General features: G+C 50.5%; 5 protein-coding genes across 5 annotated transcripts; 2 read left to right on the top strand and 3 right to left on the bottom strand.

The window, feature by feature from the left end:
• Positions 1 to 4,773: 4,773 nt before the first annotated feature.
• ctnA (Citrinin biosynthesis transcriptional activator mrl3) lies at positions 4,774 to 7,720 on the top strand (the record flags this gene model as incomplete). The annotated part of the gene is made up of 6 exons (XM_014686881.1): positions 4,774 to 4,993; positions 5,117 to 5,396; positions 5,461 to 5,677; positions 5,744 to 6,046; positions 6,112 to 6,597; positions 6,704 to 7,720. The coding sequence occupies 6 exons, from the start codon at positions 4,774 to 4,776 to the stop codon at positions 7,718 to 7,720; spliced, it is 2,523 nt and encodes an 840-aa protein (XP_014542367.1).
• A 1,059-nt stretch (positions 7,721 to 8,779) lies between these two features.
• On the bottom strand, positions 8,780 to 10,245 carry G6M90_00g087500 (uncharacterized protein; the record flags this gene model as incomplete). Its single annotated transcript, XM_014686880.1, has 2 exons — positions 8,780 to 10,000; positions 10,057 to 10,245. 2 exons carry the CDS (start codon positions 10,243 to 10,245, stop codon positions 8,780 to 8,782), a joined length of 1,410 nt encoding a protein of 469 aa, XP_014542366.1.
• A 3,323-nt stretch (positions 10,246 to 13,568) lies between these two features.
• Positions 13,569 to 15,817, bottom strand: Fn3krp (Ketosamine-3-kinase; the record flags this gene model as incomplete). Its single annotated transcript, XM_066131310.1, has 8 exons — positions 13,569 to 13,636; positions 13,698 to 13,848; positions 13,916 to 14,003; positions 14,516 to 14,572; positions 14,630 to 14,756; positions 14,866 to 15,472; positions 15,552 to 15,631; positions 15,736 to 15,817. 8 exons carry the CDS (start codon positions 15,815 to 15,817, stop codon positions 13,569 to 13,571), a joined length of 1,260 nt encoding a protein of 419 aa, XP_065987342.1.
• A 1,445-nt stretch (positions 15,818 to 17,262) lies between these two features.
• On the bottom strand, positions 17,263 to 18,034 carry G6M90_00g087520 (uncharacterized protein; the record flags this gene model as incomplete). Its single annotated transcript, XM_066131311.1, has 4 exons — positions 17,263 to 17,374; positions 17,430 to 17,556; positions 17,614 to 17,826; positions 17,887 to 18,034. 4 exons carry the CDS (start codon positions 18,032 to 18,034, stop codon positions 17,263 to 17,265), a joined length of 600 nt encoding a protein of 199 aa, XP_065987467.1.
• Positions 18,035 to 19,043: 1,009 nt separating this feature from the next.
• Positions 19,044 to 19,680, top strand: G6M90_00g087530 (uncharacterized protein; the record flags this gene model as incomplete). Its single annotated transcript, XM_066131312.1, has 2 exons — positions 19,044 to 19,275; positions 19,346 to 19,680. 2 exons carry the CDS (start codon positions 19,044 to 19,046, stop codon positions 19,678 to 19,680), a joined length of 567 nt encoding a protein of 188 aa, XP_065987319.1.
• Positions 19,681 to 20,334: the final 654 nt, after the last annotated feature.

A 20,334-nucleotide genomic window follows, 5' to 3' on the forward strand; every position in this document is an offset into this window, starting at 1 on the left:
GTTATTATAAGCCGGACAGCTTCAGCCCGTCTCATGAACAAAAGCGAGCCAAAAGGCAACACCGATTTCCAAGGGACATCGCGTCAAGATTGATTTGACGTCGGCGCCGATCCATGCTCGATTTGAGGAGGCGTCAAGGAGGCAGGAAGGGAGGGCACCGGGGGTGTAAGCGTAGCAGTTTTGCATGCCCTTGGCCCAAGCTTCCGCGCCTTGGTTGTGGAGGGCAGGTGTCAAATCCGCTGCACCGGCCAGGGCTAATAAACTCAATTTTTCTCGAAGGGCACGGACGAGGCCGTGAGTGGCTGTTTGCTAACGCAAGACGCAGGAGCTATTCCCAAGCGCGCCACGCTGCTCAATGCAATCATCAGCCCGACAGGGGAGGCCGACAATCTGGCCCCCAACAGCCAAGACATCATCATGCACGGCGGGGTGCTGAGCGCGGAGCTCTTGTCTCGCACGCCAGAAGTCGGTTTGCTGTCACCCTTGGCATCGGGCTGCAGACTGTCACTGGAAAGTGGAAGGTGGAGGGAGGGTCGGGGGATCGAGGGCCGAGAGCGTGTGCTGGCCATGAATCCACGGCGGACGGACTTTGCAGTAGTACTAGTAAATACCAGCCAGCGCACGCGCGCGCTAGTCTTTCGCCGACAGCCACAGACTCGTCTTAACGGGGCATTGCATGTTGTACGTGTTGCAGTGTACACACATATGTACGGAGTAATGTTTGACAGGCAAGGACTATTTAATGGAGCATGGAGAGAGCCAGGACGCTTCGTGCATGGCCCCGGCCCTGGGAATCCGGAGCAAAGGCGACTGTCTTAGATGACGGGACGGATGTCGGATCAGATTCCATATGGGCATCTGAAGGACGATGGAGAAAACGTGGCTCGAAAAGACTTGGCCTAGACATTACAATTGAAGATAGGCCGCTGTTGAATGATGCAAAGGCGTACTTTGTTACTGCCGGAACTTGCGTACCTGATGTGTACATAGGTATACTTCGAATCCACGCTCCGGTCCTACCTTCCTCATCTACTCGTATTTTAGGCAAGTTCGTCGATTGGTAAGGGCTTACTCATGGGCCGATGATGCCATTTACCCAGGGACCGGGGCTGGCGACGTGGAAGCAGGAGCGGAGCGCCCCATGTTGTACATGCATACAGTACGGAGTATGTAACATTGTACGCGACTCTTACAAACCGTCAAACCGTCAAACCGTCAAACCGTCAAACCGTCAAACCTCGAGCGTCACCACCATGCTATGCCAAGTACAAAGCTGCAAACCTTTGCGATCCTTCATTACCACCGTGGCATGTACCTCCGTCTGTCTCAGCAGTGAGCACCCTTGATATGCTAGCAGGACAACAATCAAGCTTCTATATCTGTGGGTGACTTGACCCCCTTTGGCAAAATTGTCCATATCCTTTTCGGAATATCCGTGCAGTACGGAGTACCTCGAAATACAAGGTAGGCAGCTGTAGCAACTGTCCACTAATGTTGTGCTCCAGCCCCTGTCAACAAGTAACCAAGTGTGGCGCCCACGGGGCCAAAGTCCCGCACCAAGTACGCAGTACTACCTGGCTTGTCCATGTTAAGCTTCAGCCTCGTCTTTGAAGCGCAAGCCACACTTGCACAGCCCAGGAACTTGCACCAGATAAACTCTTCTGCGCGGACCGCTTCGTCAAACACATCCTCTTTGGGCAAAGTCCAAGCAACCAGCCAGTCTTTTCTTAACTTCGATATACGACCTAAGCGACGGTTAGAAAATGCTAACGCCATGTACGACATATTTACCAACCTTATGATTCCAAGCACATGGTGCCGGTGCCGGGCGGCTATTCGCCATCGGACCAACGATGCAACGGTTTCGATTCAAGCCACACTTATTCCTACTCTTTCTTATACCTACCGAGTCTAAACTAGACTACTCCGCGTGCCACATGATCATCGCCGCCAAGATCCGAGCTGGCGTCCGTCGGCTAATGACATTCTTGACAATCACTTAGCGCCTGGCGCCAACTGGCCAATACTAGACCCAGGGACAGGGCCAAGGGCAAGCTGGTGGATTCAGAACGTCTACTAAGCTGCTTACGCGGAAGAGATAAGAGAACCTGGAATGGAATTGATCGCCGCTTAGCCCGCGCCCACTACGGAGTAGACCCGGCCTACATACATACACATACATACATACAGACGTACATATGTATGTAGATGTCGGGGACGGACCTTTTTTCGCTGGCCTGCTAGTCCTGGGCCAGTCGCAACACATGCGAGTCACCATCAGCGAACTCCCCGTACTCTACAGAGGACACCTATGCTCGCTACGGGCTCAGGAATCAACGCACCGCCATCCTCTCAAAGTCGTCCTATTGCTGTGGCATCATGCCAGACAAAATGTCGATGGCTGAAGACTGACGACGAAACCCCGCTAGTATCAAGGGGCATATGGCCATTCTATATCTTGATAAAAGTCAAACCTCAGTTATGCTGGGGGCTCGCTGAAGCTTGCAGTGATTTATGAAGCGGGAATCATTCTCTCTTGACACGGTGTTCACTTGTGAAGGGCAGAAGCGGCTGTATTCACATGCATGGTGGTCAACCGCCAAATTCAAATTCAATTGACACCTTGCACATTGCACGCGGCGCCCGTAGCCTTTTTCCTTGCTACGAAAGCACACGTCACGAGTCCGTAGCATTAGTGCTCAGTTTTCGTTGCAATATAACCGTGGATTACTCTGTTCAATCCTAGCCCTGGCTATTTTGGACGTTCCTTCAACCATCGTGCTATGCCACTGACAGTAGCTCGGGGGGGAGGATTCTTCGTTGGTCTTGCTATTTTCTTCGGGACATTGTAATAGCTGACATTGTATTACAATGGCCCTCGGCAACATGCTGGTCGTTATATTGACGGTCCAAACGTAGTTTTTTCAAAGGCTCACGTTTGACTTGATTTCTGTCACCGTTTCCTTTCCGTAAAGCTTCAAGCCAGTCGTATAGTTACTGGCAAGAGACATAGACTACTTGTCCCTGGCGCTTGAGACAATCAATTGATATCCATATAGACAGTACCATTAATACGTCTACAAAACCGGACATGGATGTATAAAAAATAGAACAGAAAAAAAAACGAACAGTTCGAAGCTGACAAAGTTTGCATATGGCGTTTCAGTTTGTAAAAAGACCAGGGCACACAAACTATTAGGGCCGTCGGAAACACGGATTATCTTGCCATGCCTGATCACGGCATGTCAAAGTTTATTGGCCGCCTACTCTTCCTTGTCCGTACAAGGCCGGGCAGAATTGAAACAAGAATCGCGATCCTGCTTACTATGTATCTACATCCGATATCAATGAATATCGGGCCTTCACATGACAATAGATTGATCAGCGGACTAATGGATTTGACATGCATATCAAGGGGTGACATTGCTGACCAAGGTCCAAGTGGCCACAGTGGACGCAACATACATACATAGGAATGAAACTCGACATTCCTCTTTTTGGAAAGGGTGATCGACGCGCACCAACGATGGAGAGGTAGGTCTTGCAATGCCAATGCCAATGCCAATGCCTCGGCGCGGCGGTCGACGACTCATCACTGCATGCACTGTGATGTGGATGCATACGGCTACTCGCCATCCGGATTCACGGTGCCCCTGCGTTTGATTAATTGCATTGCCAGGCGCGATGCCAGGCCTATGTATGGAGTTACGAGCCGGAGAGTGGAGTCAAGAATGCAGGCATAGCAGGTTTCTGGCCTTTTCGTTTCTAGTCTCCGGGTTTTGCTCCTGAAACTCGGCATTTTGCCACAGTGACAAGCCCCAGCCAAGGTGTCAACATCAATAGCACAAACTCTATTGCTCAGATTGCGCGTTGCTATAGGTTGTTCCAATGTCCAGCTACCAGCTTAGCACGTATGGCCAAGTCCCCGGTATTTGGCCGCCATACAAGGAAGGGGGTTGAGACCAAACAGCCAAGGTCTATGCATCTACGTATTGACTTGACTTTGTGTAGCATGGCATATGGATGATGTGGGTGCAGGCTACTACTATGTACTTGACTACCTAGTACGCAGTCTGGTACGAATAGTCAGGGGCGAACCAGGCTGGCAGTCAATTCCTCGAGGTTCTCGCCGGCGTTCGCCCACCCCATGGGGGTTTGGGGGTCCCTAGCTAGGAGCGGCCCTGGACTATGCAATGTGCAACCAACGCCAGTTCAACCAGACGTTTTGCATTGTCTACAGCCCACGGTGAACAAAAGGCATTCATGGTGGTTTTGACGCCCGTTGCCCAGAGCCAGTTGATGGTAGGGTTCACGGTTTATTTTCGTGGATGAAATGTTCGGAGGTCGGGGCTAAAACGCTCCGCGTAGCACTCCGTCCACGTGAGCAGGTACATACATTAGTCATCGGAAGTCGGGCACTCGGACACAGGCAGGAGCGATCGTGAGCTGCTATTGGTAAGCGACTGCCGTACCCGAGTCCACTCGAGTGACCATAACGCTGAAAATGATGACACACGACGACCATCGGCCAAAAGACGAGATACGCGTCGCTGGAAGAAAACCCAAGACGCTCAAGGCACGCGCAGACATTCAAGACAGTTGTCCTGCAGCACCAGAACTTGCTGCGGCAAATTGGACCTTGGCTCACCTGTCGACTGGTCGTCGGTTGGCTCCGCGGCCCCACCTCAGCCATCCTCATATTCCATCATCGCATTCCCGCGTCGCCCGCCGATTGCGGATCACGGGTCACGCATCACCGACAACCTGCCGGCCATGTCTCCCGAGCCGCCATCGGATCCCTCCGGCTCCGGTGTCTCGTCGGGCACGGAGCCGTTGGCCTGTGTGACGTGCAGGTCCAGGAAACTCAAGTGTGACAGATCCAAACCGTCATGCACTCGCTGCCACAAAGTGGGCGGCGAATGTGTATATCCAGAATCACGCAGGAAGCCAACCTTTAAGCGACGAAATGTAAAGGAGATTGAAGCCCGGCTTGGTAAGCATATGCCCGTCCGTCATACGCCCGCGTCGAATATTCCCACACATACATACATACCCTCCCTGTGTTGCCCTTCCGTTGCGGTAGCAAGAAAACCCCCTTGCTGACAATATCAACCAGCTCAAGTAGAGAGTTATCTCAAAGAAGTAAACAAGGGTGTCGATGAAGGCGGGAATTCGAATGCCTCCCAGCAGTCTGACCCGCCGCTTTGGCAAGGAGACTTCACCTTTGAAAGCGGACCTACGGGGAGTGATGCCGCTGATTCTCAGCAACCGGGGGTGACTGCCTTCTCCTTTCCTGACGCTTCTGCAACCCAGGAGGACACATTTATGGGTAACGGCACGCTCATAGGCCTAGGCTATTCAGAGACGGTGCCGCCCCTCGAAGTTCAAGAAGACCTGTATGTTGTCTATTGCCCCTGCCATACATATATACTCGTGAACTTGTACGGCTAACATCCCCAGCAACAACACATTCTTCCTCGTTCCATATCACTTCATCCCTATCATACATTCTGGAAGGTACTACCGGTCGTTCTATGCCGGGCCGCTGCGAAAACCGCCCATGAGCCTGCAGTATGCCGTATGGGCCATGGCCGCCAGCGGGCACGCCAGATACGACCAGTATTCCCAAGTATTTTATCAACGAGCTCGTCAGTACATAGAGGCTGATGAGATGAAGGTGAGAAGAAGCCGCTGCTGGGCGAAGCGTTACAGCACGCATGTGAACTGATGGCGACGCATGCAGGACCACGGGGAGCATTTCATCACCATTGCTCATGCCCAGGCCTTGTGCCTGGTCGCTGCTTTCGAGGCCAAATGTATGCTCTTTACGAGGGCTTCTACAACCTGCGCCAAGGCTGTGCGGCTTTGCCAAATGATGGGCCTGGACCGCCTTGACGGTGCGCGCGACGATTTGCCTCCTGCGCTCGGTCCGCATTCAACGTGGGAGGAGCTGGAGGAAAGGAGGAGAGTGTTTTGGGGTGCCTTTGCCATCGACTCTCATGCCAGTATATCTACAGGTTGGCCGGCATTAATAAACCCCGACGATGTAAGGACGTCTGCATCAACGAACCACTTTCTAGTCGACACAAGACACAAACTAACAGTCTCTAGATAATGACCCGTCTTCCCGCGTCAGAGGAAGCCTTTTCCTCCGGCGAGGAGGAAATCGCTCCATTCTTGGACGAGATTTCCTCCGGAACATCCTTCAGCTCCTTTGCCGGTACAATCGTCGTGTGCTCTATTTTCCGAGTAATTCTCAAACACGTGCACCGATCTAAGCCTACCGACAAACCAGAGGATATGATGGAGGGCCCGTTCTGGAAGAGGCACCGTGATCTAGATAATCAGTTATCAAGCCTCTTCATGTTCCTACCTGCGAGGTTCCGCCTACCGGGGGCGTTGAGAGACCCAGGGGCTATTCATATGAACCTCAACCTGCACGCCGCTGTCATTATTCTTCATCACGCAGCTTTAGAGAAAGCAGACCTTCACAATCTAGGCGAAAACGTAACGCGAACAAGCCTCTTTCGACTGAGGACGTCGGCAGAGGAAATTGTGAACATTGTAAAACTGTCGTCTCATTCTACCTCTATCTTTGTAAGCATTATTCGCACACTCTTGTTTCGCTGGAATCGAACCACTTGGGCCAGAGCAAGCCCTCCCCTTTTCCTCTTTTTTCCTCCAGCGCTGACACCTTTCACAGAAAAGTCCTCTTTGTGCATTGTCGCTATACTGCTCTATAACGGTATACGTCTACTTGGCCAAGTTGAACCCCCAGTCTGGTCTCACACCGTTGGACAAGTCAAATCTTGAAATTATTATCCAGGCAATGGAGGCAATTGGTCGGAACCACGAAATCACTTGTGCTTTTCTTCATCAAGCGTGTTTGGATATTGAAAGAAACGAGCTCACATCCGTGCTAAAGTTTCCAAACTTGGAAAAGTACCGCTCAATCTTTGGCGGCGCCAACCACTCCAACATTCCATTGATTACGCGCAGTTCGATATCGAAACATTCCAAAGTGACCCCTGTTCTGCCAGGCAGGCTCCCACTCAACAACCCCCAGGGAAAAATTCTACCGGGCCATTTGAAACTAGACAAGGGCATCCCCCCAATAGCGTCGGGAGGGGCCGAACCCGTCGTGCGAAAACTAATCAATTGCGATTGTTTCCAGCCGGTTCTCGGTGCAGTAACTCGCAACGTCGGCGCCGGACCAAGAGACAGAACGGAACACAAGAGAAAGAGGATGTCACCGAGTGGAAGTCCCTCGGTCGGACTCATGGGTACCGCAATGGACGGCCAGGCGGATGAGACGCCAGGCCATGGAAATCGGTCAACCGCGTTTAGCGCTGCCCCTGGAATCGATGTGCGGAATCCGCTGGGAGACGCGACTTTCGCCTTGCCAGACCGGACGAATTCGTCAACGTCTTCGCCGGCTCATCGCGTAGCCGGCTCAGACCCTCTATCAGGAAGTAGTCATACCTCGCCGCCTGGGCTGGGCAACACTCCCGAAGAGAACAGGTTTGATCTAAGGGCCTTCCAGGAAAGAGTGGTCCCTCAAATGTGGCAGGCCGCACAGATGCAATCTATGCAGGACACGCTATTTACATCCTCCATCACGGAAGCATTGTTCACAATGGCTGGCATTGATGAAACAACGGCGGGTTGGGAGTCTTGGAACCAGTCTGCGGCGTGGCAGGCGGATATGTCTGGGCCATGACGTCCTCTCGTTCATGGCCAGGAAGGAATATGACTGCGCATTGTATGGAAATCACGTCTTCTCATCTAACGGTGGTTGCTGTCCCCGGGGGAGGGGCAGGCTACGGCTTTATGGTGTTTGTTTACCGGAAAAGGAGGGCGGTTTTGGCGCATCTAGGCAAGGAGACCCTTGAGGTCTTGTGTAAAGTATCTTTATTCCCAACTCATGTGGGTAGGTCGGCTGGAGAATCCCATCTCGGCGAGAAAATATAAAATTCATCCCAATGATGATATTCATCTGCGAAACGCGAATTGCGCTTTTATCCACCTCGCCTCGTCTACGAAAAACGTCACATACCCTCCACTAATTTACACTCCCGACACCCATGAGTATCCGTCTTGTCGTTCGAGGTGGCAAGGCGCATGCTCCCCTGTGGTAAGAGAGTTTCAGATAGATACCGATGAAAAAGTTGACATGCCCGTGACGAATTGGCGTTCGGGACCGGTGCATCCAGATACGTGCCCATGACCAACTGCTCCGCGCTGTGTGTCTATGCACTCCCACCACACAGGGGAGCGTGACGCCTTTGCTGCCGTTCTGTTTCGCGCGTCGGAAATAGTAAGAAATAAGGAGGGGTGAGGTGCGAGGTTAGTATCATGCAGGTATATGTCTCAAAGATAAGAAACATCACATCGGCCGGACGCATTCTAACTGGCCCGGAGAGCCCACACAGCTTGCCGACTTTGGCCGCCGGTGAGGGGCCGGCGCGGGGTGGACCCGGGGCAGAGCGGCCCGCATGGAAGTCGGCACCAGGGTCCGGCGGCCATAACAAGGTTGTTGTGAGAGACATGTGCTTGTGTTTGGGATTTTGAGACATAGATTATTAAATCTATACACAACTATGTGTTGCAAATCTTAGCCATATGGCAGTCATACCATCTTAACGATTGGTTTTGTCCCATGCTCATAAGCCATATCCAAGCCGAAACGCCATCGCAATGCACCAACCTCTCTATATTTAGATCACGCGCCCCAAATAAAGCGCATGTATATATCAGCTGTGTTGAAAGAGCCCACGGTTCAAATAAGAGCCCTTGCCATCATGCATACAAAAAGTAACGTCAACGATGGGGCAAGACTACTCGCCGCGTTGCCTGGCTGCTGAGTGTTGCCCTTGGAATTGATCCCTCCAGGCAACCCAGACGTCGCTGTGATGGGGTTGCTGGCTTTGGTTGCAAATGGTGCAGTCGACTTACTATTGATTTCAACCTGGTTGGATGTCGTGGCGTTGAATATCGTATTCGCTAGAGAAATTTCATTGTTTTCTGTATCGTAGACCACGTAGGCACTACGGAGAAAAGTGTCGCCCAGGACAGAAGACGCTTTTCCAGCTGGCAAGATGCCAAAAAGACAGGCCGGTTCGCCGTTGCCGAAAATCAGCTGCTCGCCCTCCGTGTCAGACACATTGATGAGCATTTCGTTCATAGGCACAGTTACGGATGCCGGCGAACTAAAATTGAACGTCATGGAGGCAATTGTCTGCTGCACAGAGCACTTGACGAAAGCGGCACCTTGAGATGGGTCGTACGACGCCTCCACCATTCCGTAAATGCTTTCCACCATTGAGTCGGGCAGGTATGTTAATGAGCTGCCCGAATCGAGAAGCACAGCCAACGCCATATTTTTGCCAACATTTTTGGACCCGACATCGAGGCCAGTCATGGTGATAAAGAACTCGTTATAACCGTTGCCGACCTTCTGAATGGGCAAACTGATCAAGCTCCCCCGAAACCGATCCCTGTCAACACCGCCAAACAGGACCTCGCCGGTTGAGGAATCCAAGTCGTTCAGCCACAGACTGTATGCACTGGATGCGATGAGTCCGTCGGCTGCCATCTTGGCTGGCAAGTTGTCGTACGGTTTGAGTCCTGATCGCACTACTTGAACCTCGTTACTAGGATACCCTATCCCTAGTACATTCTGCTCTGAGGTGCTCTCATAGCCGACTCCAAATTGAAGCGAAGACAAATTCACCCCGGAGAAGCTCATTGTGTCTGTGACATAGTCTCCTGCTGCACCTGATCCGTCGACGTAGGAGATGTTGAAGTTACTGCTGACATACTTGTACGTTGACGAAGAATTGGCTGTGTACACAAGAGACTCTGCGCAAGGCCTTTTCCTCATCGAGCAGAGCTGAGAACTTCGTGTGTTAACCCACAGATCACTGCTTCCAGTGTCTATGTGTAGTCGTACATTTTGTGGCGGAGTTCCTAGTGAAGCGTTTAGGAAGTACAAGGTTTGCTATGAATATGTGAGTTACGCCGGCGAATGATTTCTCATTGCAAAGGATATCGTACCAAGTTATCGATTGTTGCATTGACGGTGCCATCTCTTTTCCGCATCCTGTTCCTATCGTGTGTGACAGGGTCTCGAATCTCACTGCGATGTAGCGGCAAGCCAACCACCCGAGGCGATCCATCTTGCCGATCTGGTATTGACAGACCATGGACATACGGCAGAAGAGCAGTGAAGGTAAGGAGTTTCATTTTGAGATTCATATCGACGGTGTATGTGTATGCTGCATAGATTGATTATGTTGCATATGGCATACGTGGGTCTCCCTCGGTGAATAAATATCACCAAGTATAAAGTCGTCGTCGTAAGACGGAATAGTGTGTGACCCCCTTCACAAAGTTCCGACGTCGATTACGCAAGTTTGAGACGAAGAAATTGCCGCTCTACCGATCTGTCCTATTATCTTTCCCGGGCTACAAGTTGGCTTCGAGCCTCACAGAAGAAAACACTGGCGGTACAGTAATGCCCGAACTTGTATGGTGCCGTCGGCAATTGCGGCTTAGTGGACCCTGGGATTCGTCACCTCGTCGGTGTTTTTAAGACGCCACCTTGTGCCGTGGCATGCAGCGGGCAGTACAGTTCGTCGAAGTTGGCGAATAGGACGGCTATTTCGGGACAATTGGTGGCAAGAATTGGCCTGCGCCTACTCGCGACGATGTGTGTGATGGTTTAGAAAGAGTTGAGATACGGCACTGGAGAGATGAATGGTGAGACTGTCGAGAAAACAGTAATTAGATGCAAGCCTGCTGATGGAGCAACAGAGCATGAGGAATCAGAACGAACGACTAGCTAATACAGAAATGCCCGAGGCCACGGAGACTGATGCCGGCGGCTCATGATGCATTAGTAGCTCTCGTTGGAAGGATGCCATTTTTGGCCTGGTCAGAATTCCCACGCAACATGGAGATTCGTAGTACCGCCAAGGCTAGGCATGAACCAGACATCGCCACAAGGAGAACGGGAAGAACAATGCCGTGTTGAGGAACTGTCAACGAGTGAGATCCTGCGGGGCGTTCCAGGGCTCAGCCCATGAAGCCCCTGATTTCCGAGACGCGCGGCCTACGCCATGCAGGCAAGAGAGGTCGGACGACCGTGAGAAGTGCGGAAAACGGAGCTCGGGGCACAAAGCAGCACAGAGAACTGATGCAGTGTGAGCAGAGCTAGCCGGGCGAATGTCGCGATGCCAAGTCCAAGGAGCCGCGAAAAATTGGTCATCGCAGCGCTCATTCGCTCGAGCCATCAACAGCAGTTGTTCAGCTTGGTGCATTGATAGCATGGGCGACCTGTTCGCCTTGCCGTCGTTTTCCACGGCTGTGTCAGGACATTTGAAACCAACAGCCGACATCAGGATGCTGCAGAGGTACGACGGAACAAAGCAGTCGGGGTGTTAGGGACCGGAAAGGGTCGTTGCTGTTGCCAAGAATAGCTGGAGTCCTTGGCCGGCGCGTAAATAATAGCATCAAATGGCGGCCAGCTGGCCCGCATGAGCTCGTGCCATGCTCGTTTCACTTGGGCGTTCGCCCGTCGACCAAAACGCCACGTCCCATCTGTTCGGCGCCAGATAGCCTCCATTGGCCATGGACTGGAACAGTGTAGGCATTGGCATGCGGCGGCGGGTGTCGTCTCTGGCGCCATTGAAGACGCCAATGTTTGAGTATGTGCATTTGACCTCGTCCAAATCCGAGGTTGGGAGGCTGATGTGATCGACAACTGTATGCGGTGTTGAATGGTGAGGGATGAACAAGGCAAGTCATGTTGTGTGCTCCTTCCTCGCCTTGATTTGATGTGTGGACAAGGCCACGCGGCAGATCAACAACGTGCGGCTTGATCTAGCAAATGTTTATCGCAACGTCAGAGAAAAGACTCAACCGAAGCCCATCTGGTGTCTTCGCGTGGTTCGTCGGAACATCGGAACATCTATCTATGCAGTTTCGGGCACGGCATGATTGTAATGCGATGCATCAACAACAACCTGTTGGGAGGTGCCTCTGCTCACTTGACTCCCGCAACCCATCATGGTTCATGACTCGGGAGACACCGTGCCCAGCAAACAATCGGTCCATCACCATCACCGCGTCTCTTCAGACTCGCCCATGCCTCAAGTTGCTTGCTTATTGACCTATCTCATACTCCAAAAAGGGTAATGGACACTCTAACAGCCTTTCATGCTAAAACAGAGCTGACCCCTACTACTCCTTCTGACACGTCACACTAGTATCAGGGTTGTCCAAGTTTAGCACCATAACCGCCTCCGTCTCAACATTGCGTAACATCAGGCTCTCGGATCGTAAATGCCAATGTTCGATGCCCGTTTCGCACAGGGCTCTTCTTAGCTCGTGACGCCGGCCCTGGTGCCCACGTTTTACGACTGTGTGCCCGCGGCAACAACTTGGTGCAGTAATCCACTCGATCTAGACGCCCGATTGAGGTTTCATCTACAAGGCCATCTCTCTGACATGTGTTTCTATTATTGGTGACGGGTTACTGCCAGACATGCACCTAGATTTCCTACTCGCTAACGTGCGGCGGGGAGAGACGCCGCATCGACAGCTTATATATGCAACAGACGAAAATACTTGACTAGTTTAATGTCGCTCATTGCAGGTTAATATATGGCACGCACTATCAAGTAGTCGCCGGCGCAGAAGGACCAACAGTCTCGAGTAAGCTGTCTGGTGGCAGGAACTGAGTGTTGGTAACTAAGGACGACAAGCCAAGCCGGCCAGCCGCACTTGAAAGAGCAGTTCCCAAATTCTTGAATGAATATTGATTCTTGTATAGGCCGACACATCGGAAAGCCCCAAAATCGCCCAAACTAAATCATGAGCATCGTGTTTGTCCAAGAGCCTCGGGGGCAATCCCCCGCGCTGTTAGGTTTGCCTGACACATTCCTTCGGTGTCTATTGTGATTCAATGAGGAATAAACAGTCTACTCACTGCGAGCTTTTCTTGATAGATGCAGATACACACATAATGCGTTCAACGCATTTTCGGAAGACATGCCACTCAACAGCTCCTCCCACAACTCCCCCATGTCTTGATTAGTATAAAGTTCGGCAGAAACATATTACCTGGATCAACTCCCCGGACTTTTGCGCTCTCACAGGACGTAGGTCTACATACGGGCCCTGCGGTTCTTGTGATAGCCTTGTCTGCCTCCAGACCTACCGGTTGGTCACCCTCCCTCTCCGCTCCTATCGTCTGCAAGGCGTCAATGAGCTTGTCAATGGCAACAACAACCGCCATGTTGTAAGGGTTGAAAGCCTAGCTGCTTCCTCTTGATCATGGCTGCAGTATGCGTGGTAACCATTGCTCTATTGGATGGCCAGGTCGTGGCTACTTGGGTGAATTGAGACTTGCGATTCCTCTACACTGTCCAACACATCGTGGACCAGCTCCGCAGGGCGGATTTTCTATATAAAGAATGATATGGATGTTGGCTCGTGAGCCGGTCGTCCCTTGACGGGTCCCATACCTGGCCGATGATCCTCGCCGTCCAAGTTCAACGGATATTTTACGCGGAACTGCTTCGGGTTGAAAGGATACGTTCCTTCTTTAGGCCCAGGAACAGTCGCGATAGTCCTAGACAATCCGTTAGTAGTGGTTATGTTTATCCCAGCAGCTCTACTGCATCAAGTCTCACCAATCTGTGCAGACGGCGCACCACACGACAGACGGCGCTTGATCTCGACTCGAATGACATCCTCATCTGGGAGCTTGATTCCGGCGTCAAGGTTCCGTGTAACGCAGTTGTGCTGTGTAGCTCCTTGCATCGCGAGTGCAAGTGTGAGTGTCTAGAACAGATGTGAAAGGTACTGGAGGAAACCTCCTCAAGGTGAGCCCACATGCCATTCGCCTCACCCTGGAGAGCGTCATCGTCCAGGTTCTGTAAGTTGCGTTGGGGGTCTGGTGCAACTTGTCGTTGCCATACTGGGAGATGGGGACGTTCCTGTTGGTGTTCAGTATGTGTTCCAATGCACCAAAGCAGGCGTGTATAGGTGGCCACACCTTTTCACCTACTATATAGTTGGACAGAATGTGCTGAGGAACCAAGTCGTTTTTTACAATGGAATCGGTCGTATTGTTTCCGGGCATATTGCTGATAAAGCAGGCTACTACAACATCTCAGTCGCAACTCCCACCTCACATATCGATAGACAATTCCTTTTTTTACTATTAGATAATCTCCACTAGATCTATAGATAGCTTCATACGCTCAGATGGACCCTCGCTCGCTCCAAACGACGTTGTCGGGTCGTCACATCCTTTACGACAAATTCACCAGCCGTAGATTGTCAACGAGTGTCAAAGACAATGAATTGGTGCTATCCTAGCCAAGTATGGCATGTTCTCAATGCTCATCATGACACGAGGCAAACCGCTGCACCAGCTTTCGCATCTCGTCAATCAACCTACCAGTAGATGAGAAAATTTTCAGCCTGAACTCAGGAATTGACCTACATTTCTCTGAAGTGAGGTTGATCCGGGTAAATTGCCGAGTCGTGGATGATGAGGCGCCTAAGACAGCTGGTCAGTTACAAAAGTATTGCGTAGCTTCCAATGAAACAAACAGACGTTGCATAGAGGGCATTACGGGCATCCCAGTCTTCCTCGGGGTCGGATTTTGGAACGAGCTCGTGGTAAGCTCTATAACACTCTTTGATCCAATCATCTGCCAAGGGACGCAGAGTAGCAAGCTCGTCTACATCACCACCATCAGCGTCCGTATTCCAAAAGGGGCAATACCAAGTCCGCTTATTTCGGGGGAAAGAAGGTTCAAAGGAGCAAGTCAAGGCGAAATTGGAACTGACACTCGTTGTGGCCCCAGAAAGCTGCAGCATCGAACAACAGCGGATCGTTATTTTCAGACGCCTTCTGGCAAGAGACGTTTCCCAACCACAAATCACCATGAAGCAGCACAGGCTTGATGCTTCTGCCATTTGTTTCCATGGGATCAAGAAGCCTTGGGATGACCTTTCTGAGGAAGGGTTCTGAAAGCTTCTTCAGTTCATCACTCGGCCCTCTTGCTTCTTCCTCCAGTGCCAACATCCGCTCCATTCCTGCAACGTAGAATTCTTTCCAGGACTTGGTCCAAGTATTGTCCTGCGGAAGCGTCCCGTTGTAGGTGGTTACATGGAATCCAAACTTTTCATCAGGGTTCGACGTGGCATACTCTTTCATGCTGAGGGTATGGAGCTGAGCCACTGCTTCGGCGAAACGCGGAATGTCGGGTCTAGGCTTGGGTTTGTCTTCAAGCAGTGAGTGGAATGTGAAGATGAGGAAGTACTTGTCAAACTCGCCCCCGGGCTTCTCGCATTTCCCCCAGGCTAATGGTTTTGGAGAGAGGTTGGGAATGGCTTTATTGATCAATTTTGAGGACTCGTCAAGCATGGAGCGAGCTTCTCTTCCCTCCGCCAGCTAGTATAAACGAGGGTTAGGATCAAGCAGCGTCTGTAAAGTTACATGAAGCAGGGGAATACTTCCAAGATATTCCCACCTTCAAAAAGTATGACAGTTGGTTCCCATCGACCTCGGCTTCGATTCGAGCTGTCGTGTTCCAGTTGCTTGCCCCGTGGCCTTCACACCGAAAATGAGCCGACGGGGGGGGTTCTAATGCTTTACATATGTCATGTGTTACCGTTCCGATTTTCAGTGACTTCTGCCCGCTATGCAAGACTTACACTTTTTGACATTCGCATCAAGTTCGATGTCGCCCTTGTGTTCTTTGCGATTGTTTTGTATCTCCCAGTACTCTGGCGACATGGCGAAAGTGCTGACAGGGACAGCTGATAGGTATGGGACGGAGTAGAGTGTGATGCAAGGAAAGAGAGGGCGTCAACGATCCGGGCATGACACAAAAAGGCATACATATACACAACAGAAGAACGGCCAGACTCTGGTTTGAGCACATTTCCGAAGGCTTGCAGGCGGCCACGGTACTCTCAGCCGACTGACCCCTCTAATTGTTGATTGAACGGATCAAGCTCTCCGTGCGACGCATTGTACGACGTACTCTGCACATGTGATGAGTTGGAACAAGATTCAGGTTTGACAACGGCGGAGAGGAAGCATTGATTGGAACATTGCGAAAGCCCCCTCATCTGCTGGTTTACAACAAAGATTTGTTGTAGAACACAAAGAGTTATCCCGCCATATATCATGACTACGATATCCCTTTCTAGTAATTGGCAAGAGGAGAAGCGGGATGGAAGTGCGAACCAGCATGGTGATCTACAAATGGCAGGAGGCGACTTGCCAAAGGACCTCGGTAGGAACTTTTTCCGTTGCGTATGGAGTCATTGCCGCCGACATGTCCACTCCTGGTGAAAGAGGTGCATTTGCTTCCGCTCTTTCCTTTGGGTAAGCGTTATGAGTTTTTCCTTCATTCTCCATGAATAATTTTGTGTGTACTGTATCATTGCTTGACCTCGCAGCTCCATGTCCTCATTGACAATCCTTTCCACCCATCCTGTTGATATTTTTTGGGATAGAATCACGACAGCTCCGAGTCTTGGCCCTGTCCTTTTGCCAGCGCCTTTGCCGCCGGTCCTGGTTGGAGAGGGATATTCTGGTTCCTTGTCATCACATCTGCTTCGTGTCTCGTTGACGTACTTCTTGTTCTCCTTGAGACACACCGTACCTTTGTTGGAAATGGTGGCACAGAGCCTGCAAGACTCTAGCGTATGGATGGCTGGTCCATAATCATGTGGTGAGTGTCTTCAAATATTGCTCATCTCAAATCCAAGGCATCGCTAAACCATCGTGACAGCATCTTGCAGCTCCACTAGCCTGTTTATTCATCGGCGGTTTAAACGTCTTTTAATGTGCGCATATATAAATTTATGGTCATGGCAACTCCAACATTTCGTAGCCCTGAACGCTAATCCCACTTAAGTTAATAACTCTTTACTGGTTGACATCAACCCAGAAGATGCATTCTTTCCGCTGCAATAGTAGCCGCTCTTCAGAAGCTGATGGACAATGGGGGACTTGGCTTGACTCTAACGCTGTTGAGTGCCATGTGTGTCATAGCCGGTCTGTTTCACCTCATCGAGCTGAGATACGGACGGAAAGGGAGGTTGACCCGAGATACTATGTGATTCCGCTTACGGCCTCACGTATGCGGTGCAAGCACAGCACTCAGGGCTAGCTTTGTTCATTGATCATTCCATGCATTCAGCGAACCAAACTTTGCAACCGGCACCCTTTCACCGAGTTCTCACCTCTTCTCTTCTGCGCTTCATCATATTTTCCCTTTCATCAGTACTGCGGAAGGGTTTGTTGTCGGGATATAGCGTTGAAGCACAGAAGTGCCCACTTCTATTTGACTAGTCAGCAGCTATCTGACGCGTCGCAACATCTTCGCGTGGCTTACATGGCGTAAAGAACATCTCTAGCCTCATGATCTTCTTCTGGAACTGAAACTGGGAAGAACTTGTGGTATTCTACGATCCAGTCCTGGCCCACTCCGTAACGAGGGGTAGCCATGCTTCCAACATCATCTAGTATATACTATGAGTGCAAGCTAGCAATACGGGACGTAAGAGTCAGACACTCACACTCATTGTGACCCCAAAAGATCGATGCGTCAAAGTGCACTGGCTCCCCTGTATTTGCATTAACGGCTAGGTTTCCATGCCAGATATCTCCATGTAATGCAACAGGTTTGAGGGTCCTACCACGGGTTTCGAGAGGGCGTAGCAGACGAGGGCTAACGTTGCTTATGAATTCCGGCAGGATCTGGTCAAGTTCTTTACTTGGGCCTTGAGAAACTAGTTCTTGGTCAGTAAAGGATTAGAATTAACGTGTATACATCTTCTCCCATGTCTTACACCAAGAAATATCTTGGTACATGGTACTTTTGCGCGTCATGACATGAAACCTGAACTCCTTTGGGGCATTCTTGTTAACCACACTTTGATGATGGAGCTTAGCAAGCATGGCCGAGAACTTTCGGATGTCTGGCAACTCCTCGATCATGTTCATGAACCCGGACAAGTAGAAATATGTATTAGAATCCGACCTGTAGGAGCTCCAAGCGACCGGGCAAGGAATGCCCTCAGGAGTATACTTGTGGATAACTTTTACCCCTTCACACTCGCCCCGGAGCGTGCTCATACCCAATTCGCCGGTGGAGACTTTGAAGAAGTAAGCCTTTTGCGTCTTGTCGGGCAACTCGATATCTATGCGGAAAGTCCGTATCCAGAAACTGGTACCTTGTGATCGGGTATTTTTGGCCTTGAATCCGGGTGGGAAGTCTACGCGACTGTTATTTATCCGTTGATTGTTGCTTCTCTAAGCACCTTGGCTCGCAACATGGTCCGCATTGGTGCCTTTAACTTACGCCCTGCCACGGAGTATGCTGATGACACGGATCCCGGGATTCAGAAAAAAGATCGATACAAGCGCCTTCCTAGCATCCAGCGAGATCAGCCTCCCGCCGAAAGCCTTGCCATGTTTGAAGAAATGCGAAGGGGGACAGCGCTGGGCAAAAAGGCATTGCATTCGCGCACGCATCACCTTTGATAGCTCAAATGGTGCAATGCGTGACCCCATTATCTATCGATTTCCAACCTGAGAATCTGAACCACGGCCTCATCACAGAACTGGCTGGACGTGGAATATTTACCCGACCTACGACTTTGCTTGTCCCCTTGTTGACTCTATTGAAGGGGTGACACATGCTCTGCGAACTACGGAATACTCTAATCGCAACGAATAATACCACTGGTTCTTAAATATTCTTAACTTGCGTAATATTTATTTATGGGGTTTTACTCAAATTAACTTTATTAAGACTTTCTTATCTAAAAGAAAGCTTACTAAAGTAGTTAAGTCTGGCAAGATAAATAGCTGGGACGACCCAAGAATGCCTACAGTACAAGGTATTCTTCGCCGTGGCCTTACGATAGAGGCCCTTCGCGAGTTTATGTTAAAACAAGGTCCGAGTCGTAATATCGCGTCCATGGATTGGACTATTTAATGGGCAATGAATAAAAAGGTCATTGACGCAATTGCTCCTAGGCATACGGCTGTGGAGAGGGAGAATACAGTCTTGGTTACTGTAAAGGGGGCTCCCGACACCCCCCAACAAGAACCACGACCAAGGCACCCCAAGATGCTGTCTTTAGACACAAAGATGGCACTATTCGCGAACCAGTTATATATTGAACAAGTGGATGCTGTCGTGCTACAGCAAGGAGAAGAAATCACCCTTATGAGTGGGGAATGCCTTTCTTCGAGAGATTGTTAAATCTGAAAATAGGCAAACTATTACAAGGCTGCAATTAGAGCTATATCCTGAAGAAAACGCTACGAAGACACAAAAGAAGATTCAATGGTTAACTTTTCAGGGTGAAGAGTTTATCGGAGCGGAGCTATGGGACTTTAACTACCATCTCTTAACCAAGAATAGCCTTGCCAAGGAGGATAACTTGGGTAAATATCTTAACCCCGTTACAGCCACGATACCGGACGCATGGGTGGGTTCCGCTTTTAATGAGCTTACTGAAGGGGACATTATTGAGTTGGAGCGGAAGGGATACTTTCGTGTTGACAAGGGTATTGGGCAAGGTCCCGGAGGCAAAGCGGTGTTGTTCAAAATTCCGACCGGTGCTTCTAAGTGATAGATGCTGACCCCTACATGCTGTTAGAGATTTGAAACAAATAAAAGAGTCCTCTTGTGTACAGTCGGATGCTAATAATATTTTGACGCAACAACAATAGTTGATAACCACAATAATAATAACGGCCAAAGCGCAAGAGAAAAGACGCTACGGACCGGGCCGTCGTTTGGTAGCGGCTAAGAGTGGGGAACTGTTATTCCAGAACCAGTAGTCGGGAGTTTTCGAATCTCCTGCAACGAAACGGCAGGTGTTGAAGAGCAACATCTTCTGTTGGCATAATTTCGAACCTCTATTCTCTGTTGCGCAAAAAGAAGTCGACTGAACGAGCCGACTAAAGTTGAGCATTTCGAGCTCAAGTCAGGGGACGTCAACGTTGGCAAGCTTTCTTGGTGTGTTACATTTGCATCGACAAACCCACCAAAAGAGTGACGTGCATGGCAGACACTGCAAGTCAGCGCCACTAGTCAACATGCTGCGCCTAACTGAGTCGTAACTACTACTAGTCCAGCCAGCCAAAGATGATTCAATTGCAAGGAGTACATGGGGCTGTTTTGTGAGGTCTACTCGTAGGATAAGCCGTCTTGCCCAGAACCGCCTGGCGCATTTCCAGCTACCACGTGCTGGGACATGGGCATGTTTCCGGTAAGTCAGAAG

Source organism: Metarhizium brunneum, chromosome 5 (assembly GCF_013426205.1).
Source record: "Metarhizium brunneum chromosome 5, complete sequence".
Lineage (NCBI taxonomy): Eukaryota > Fungi > Ascomycota > Sordariomycetes > Hypocreales > Clavicipitaceae > Metarhizium > Metarhizium brunneum.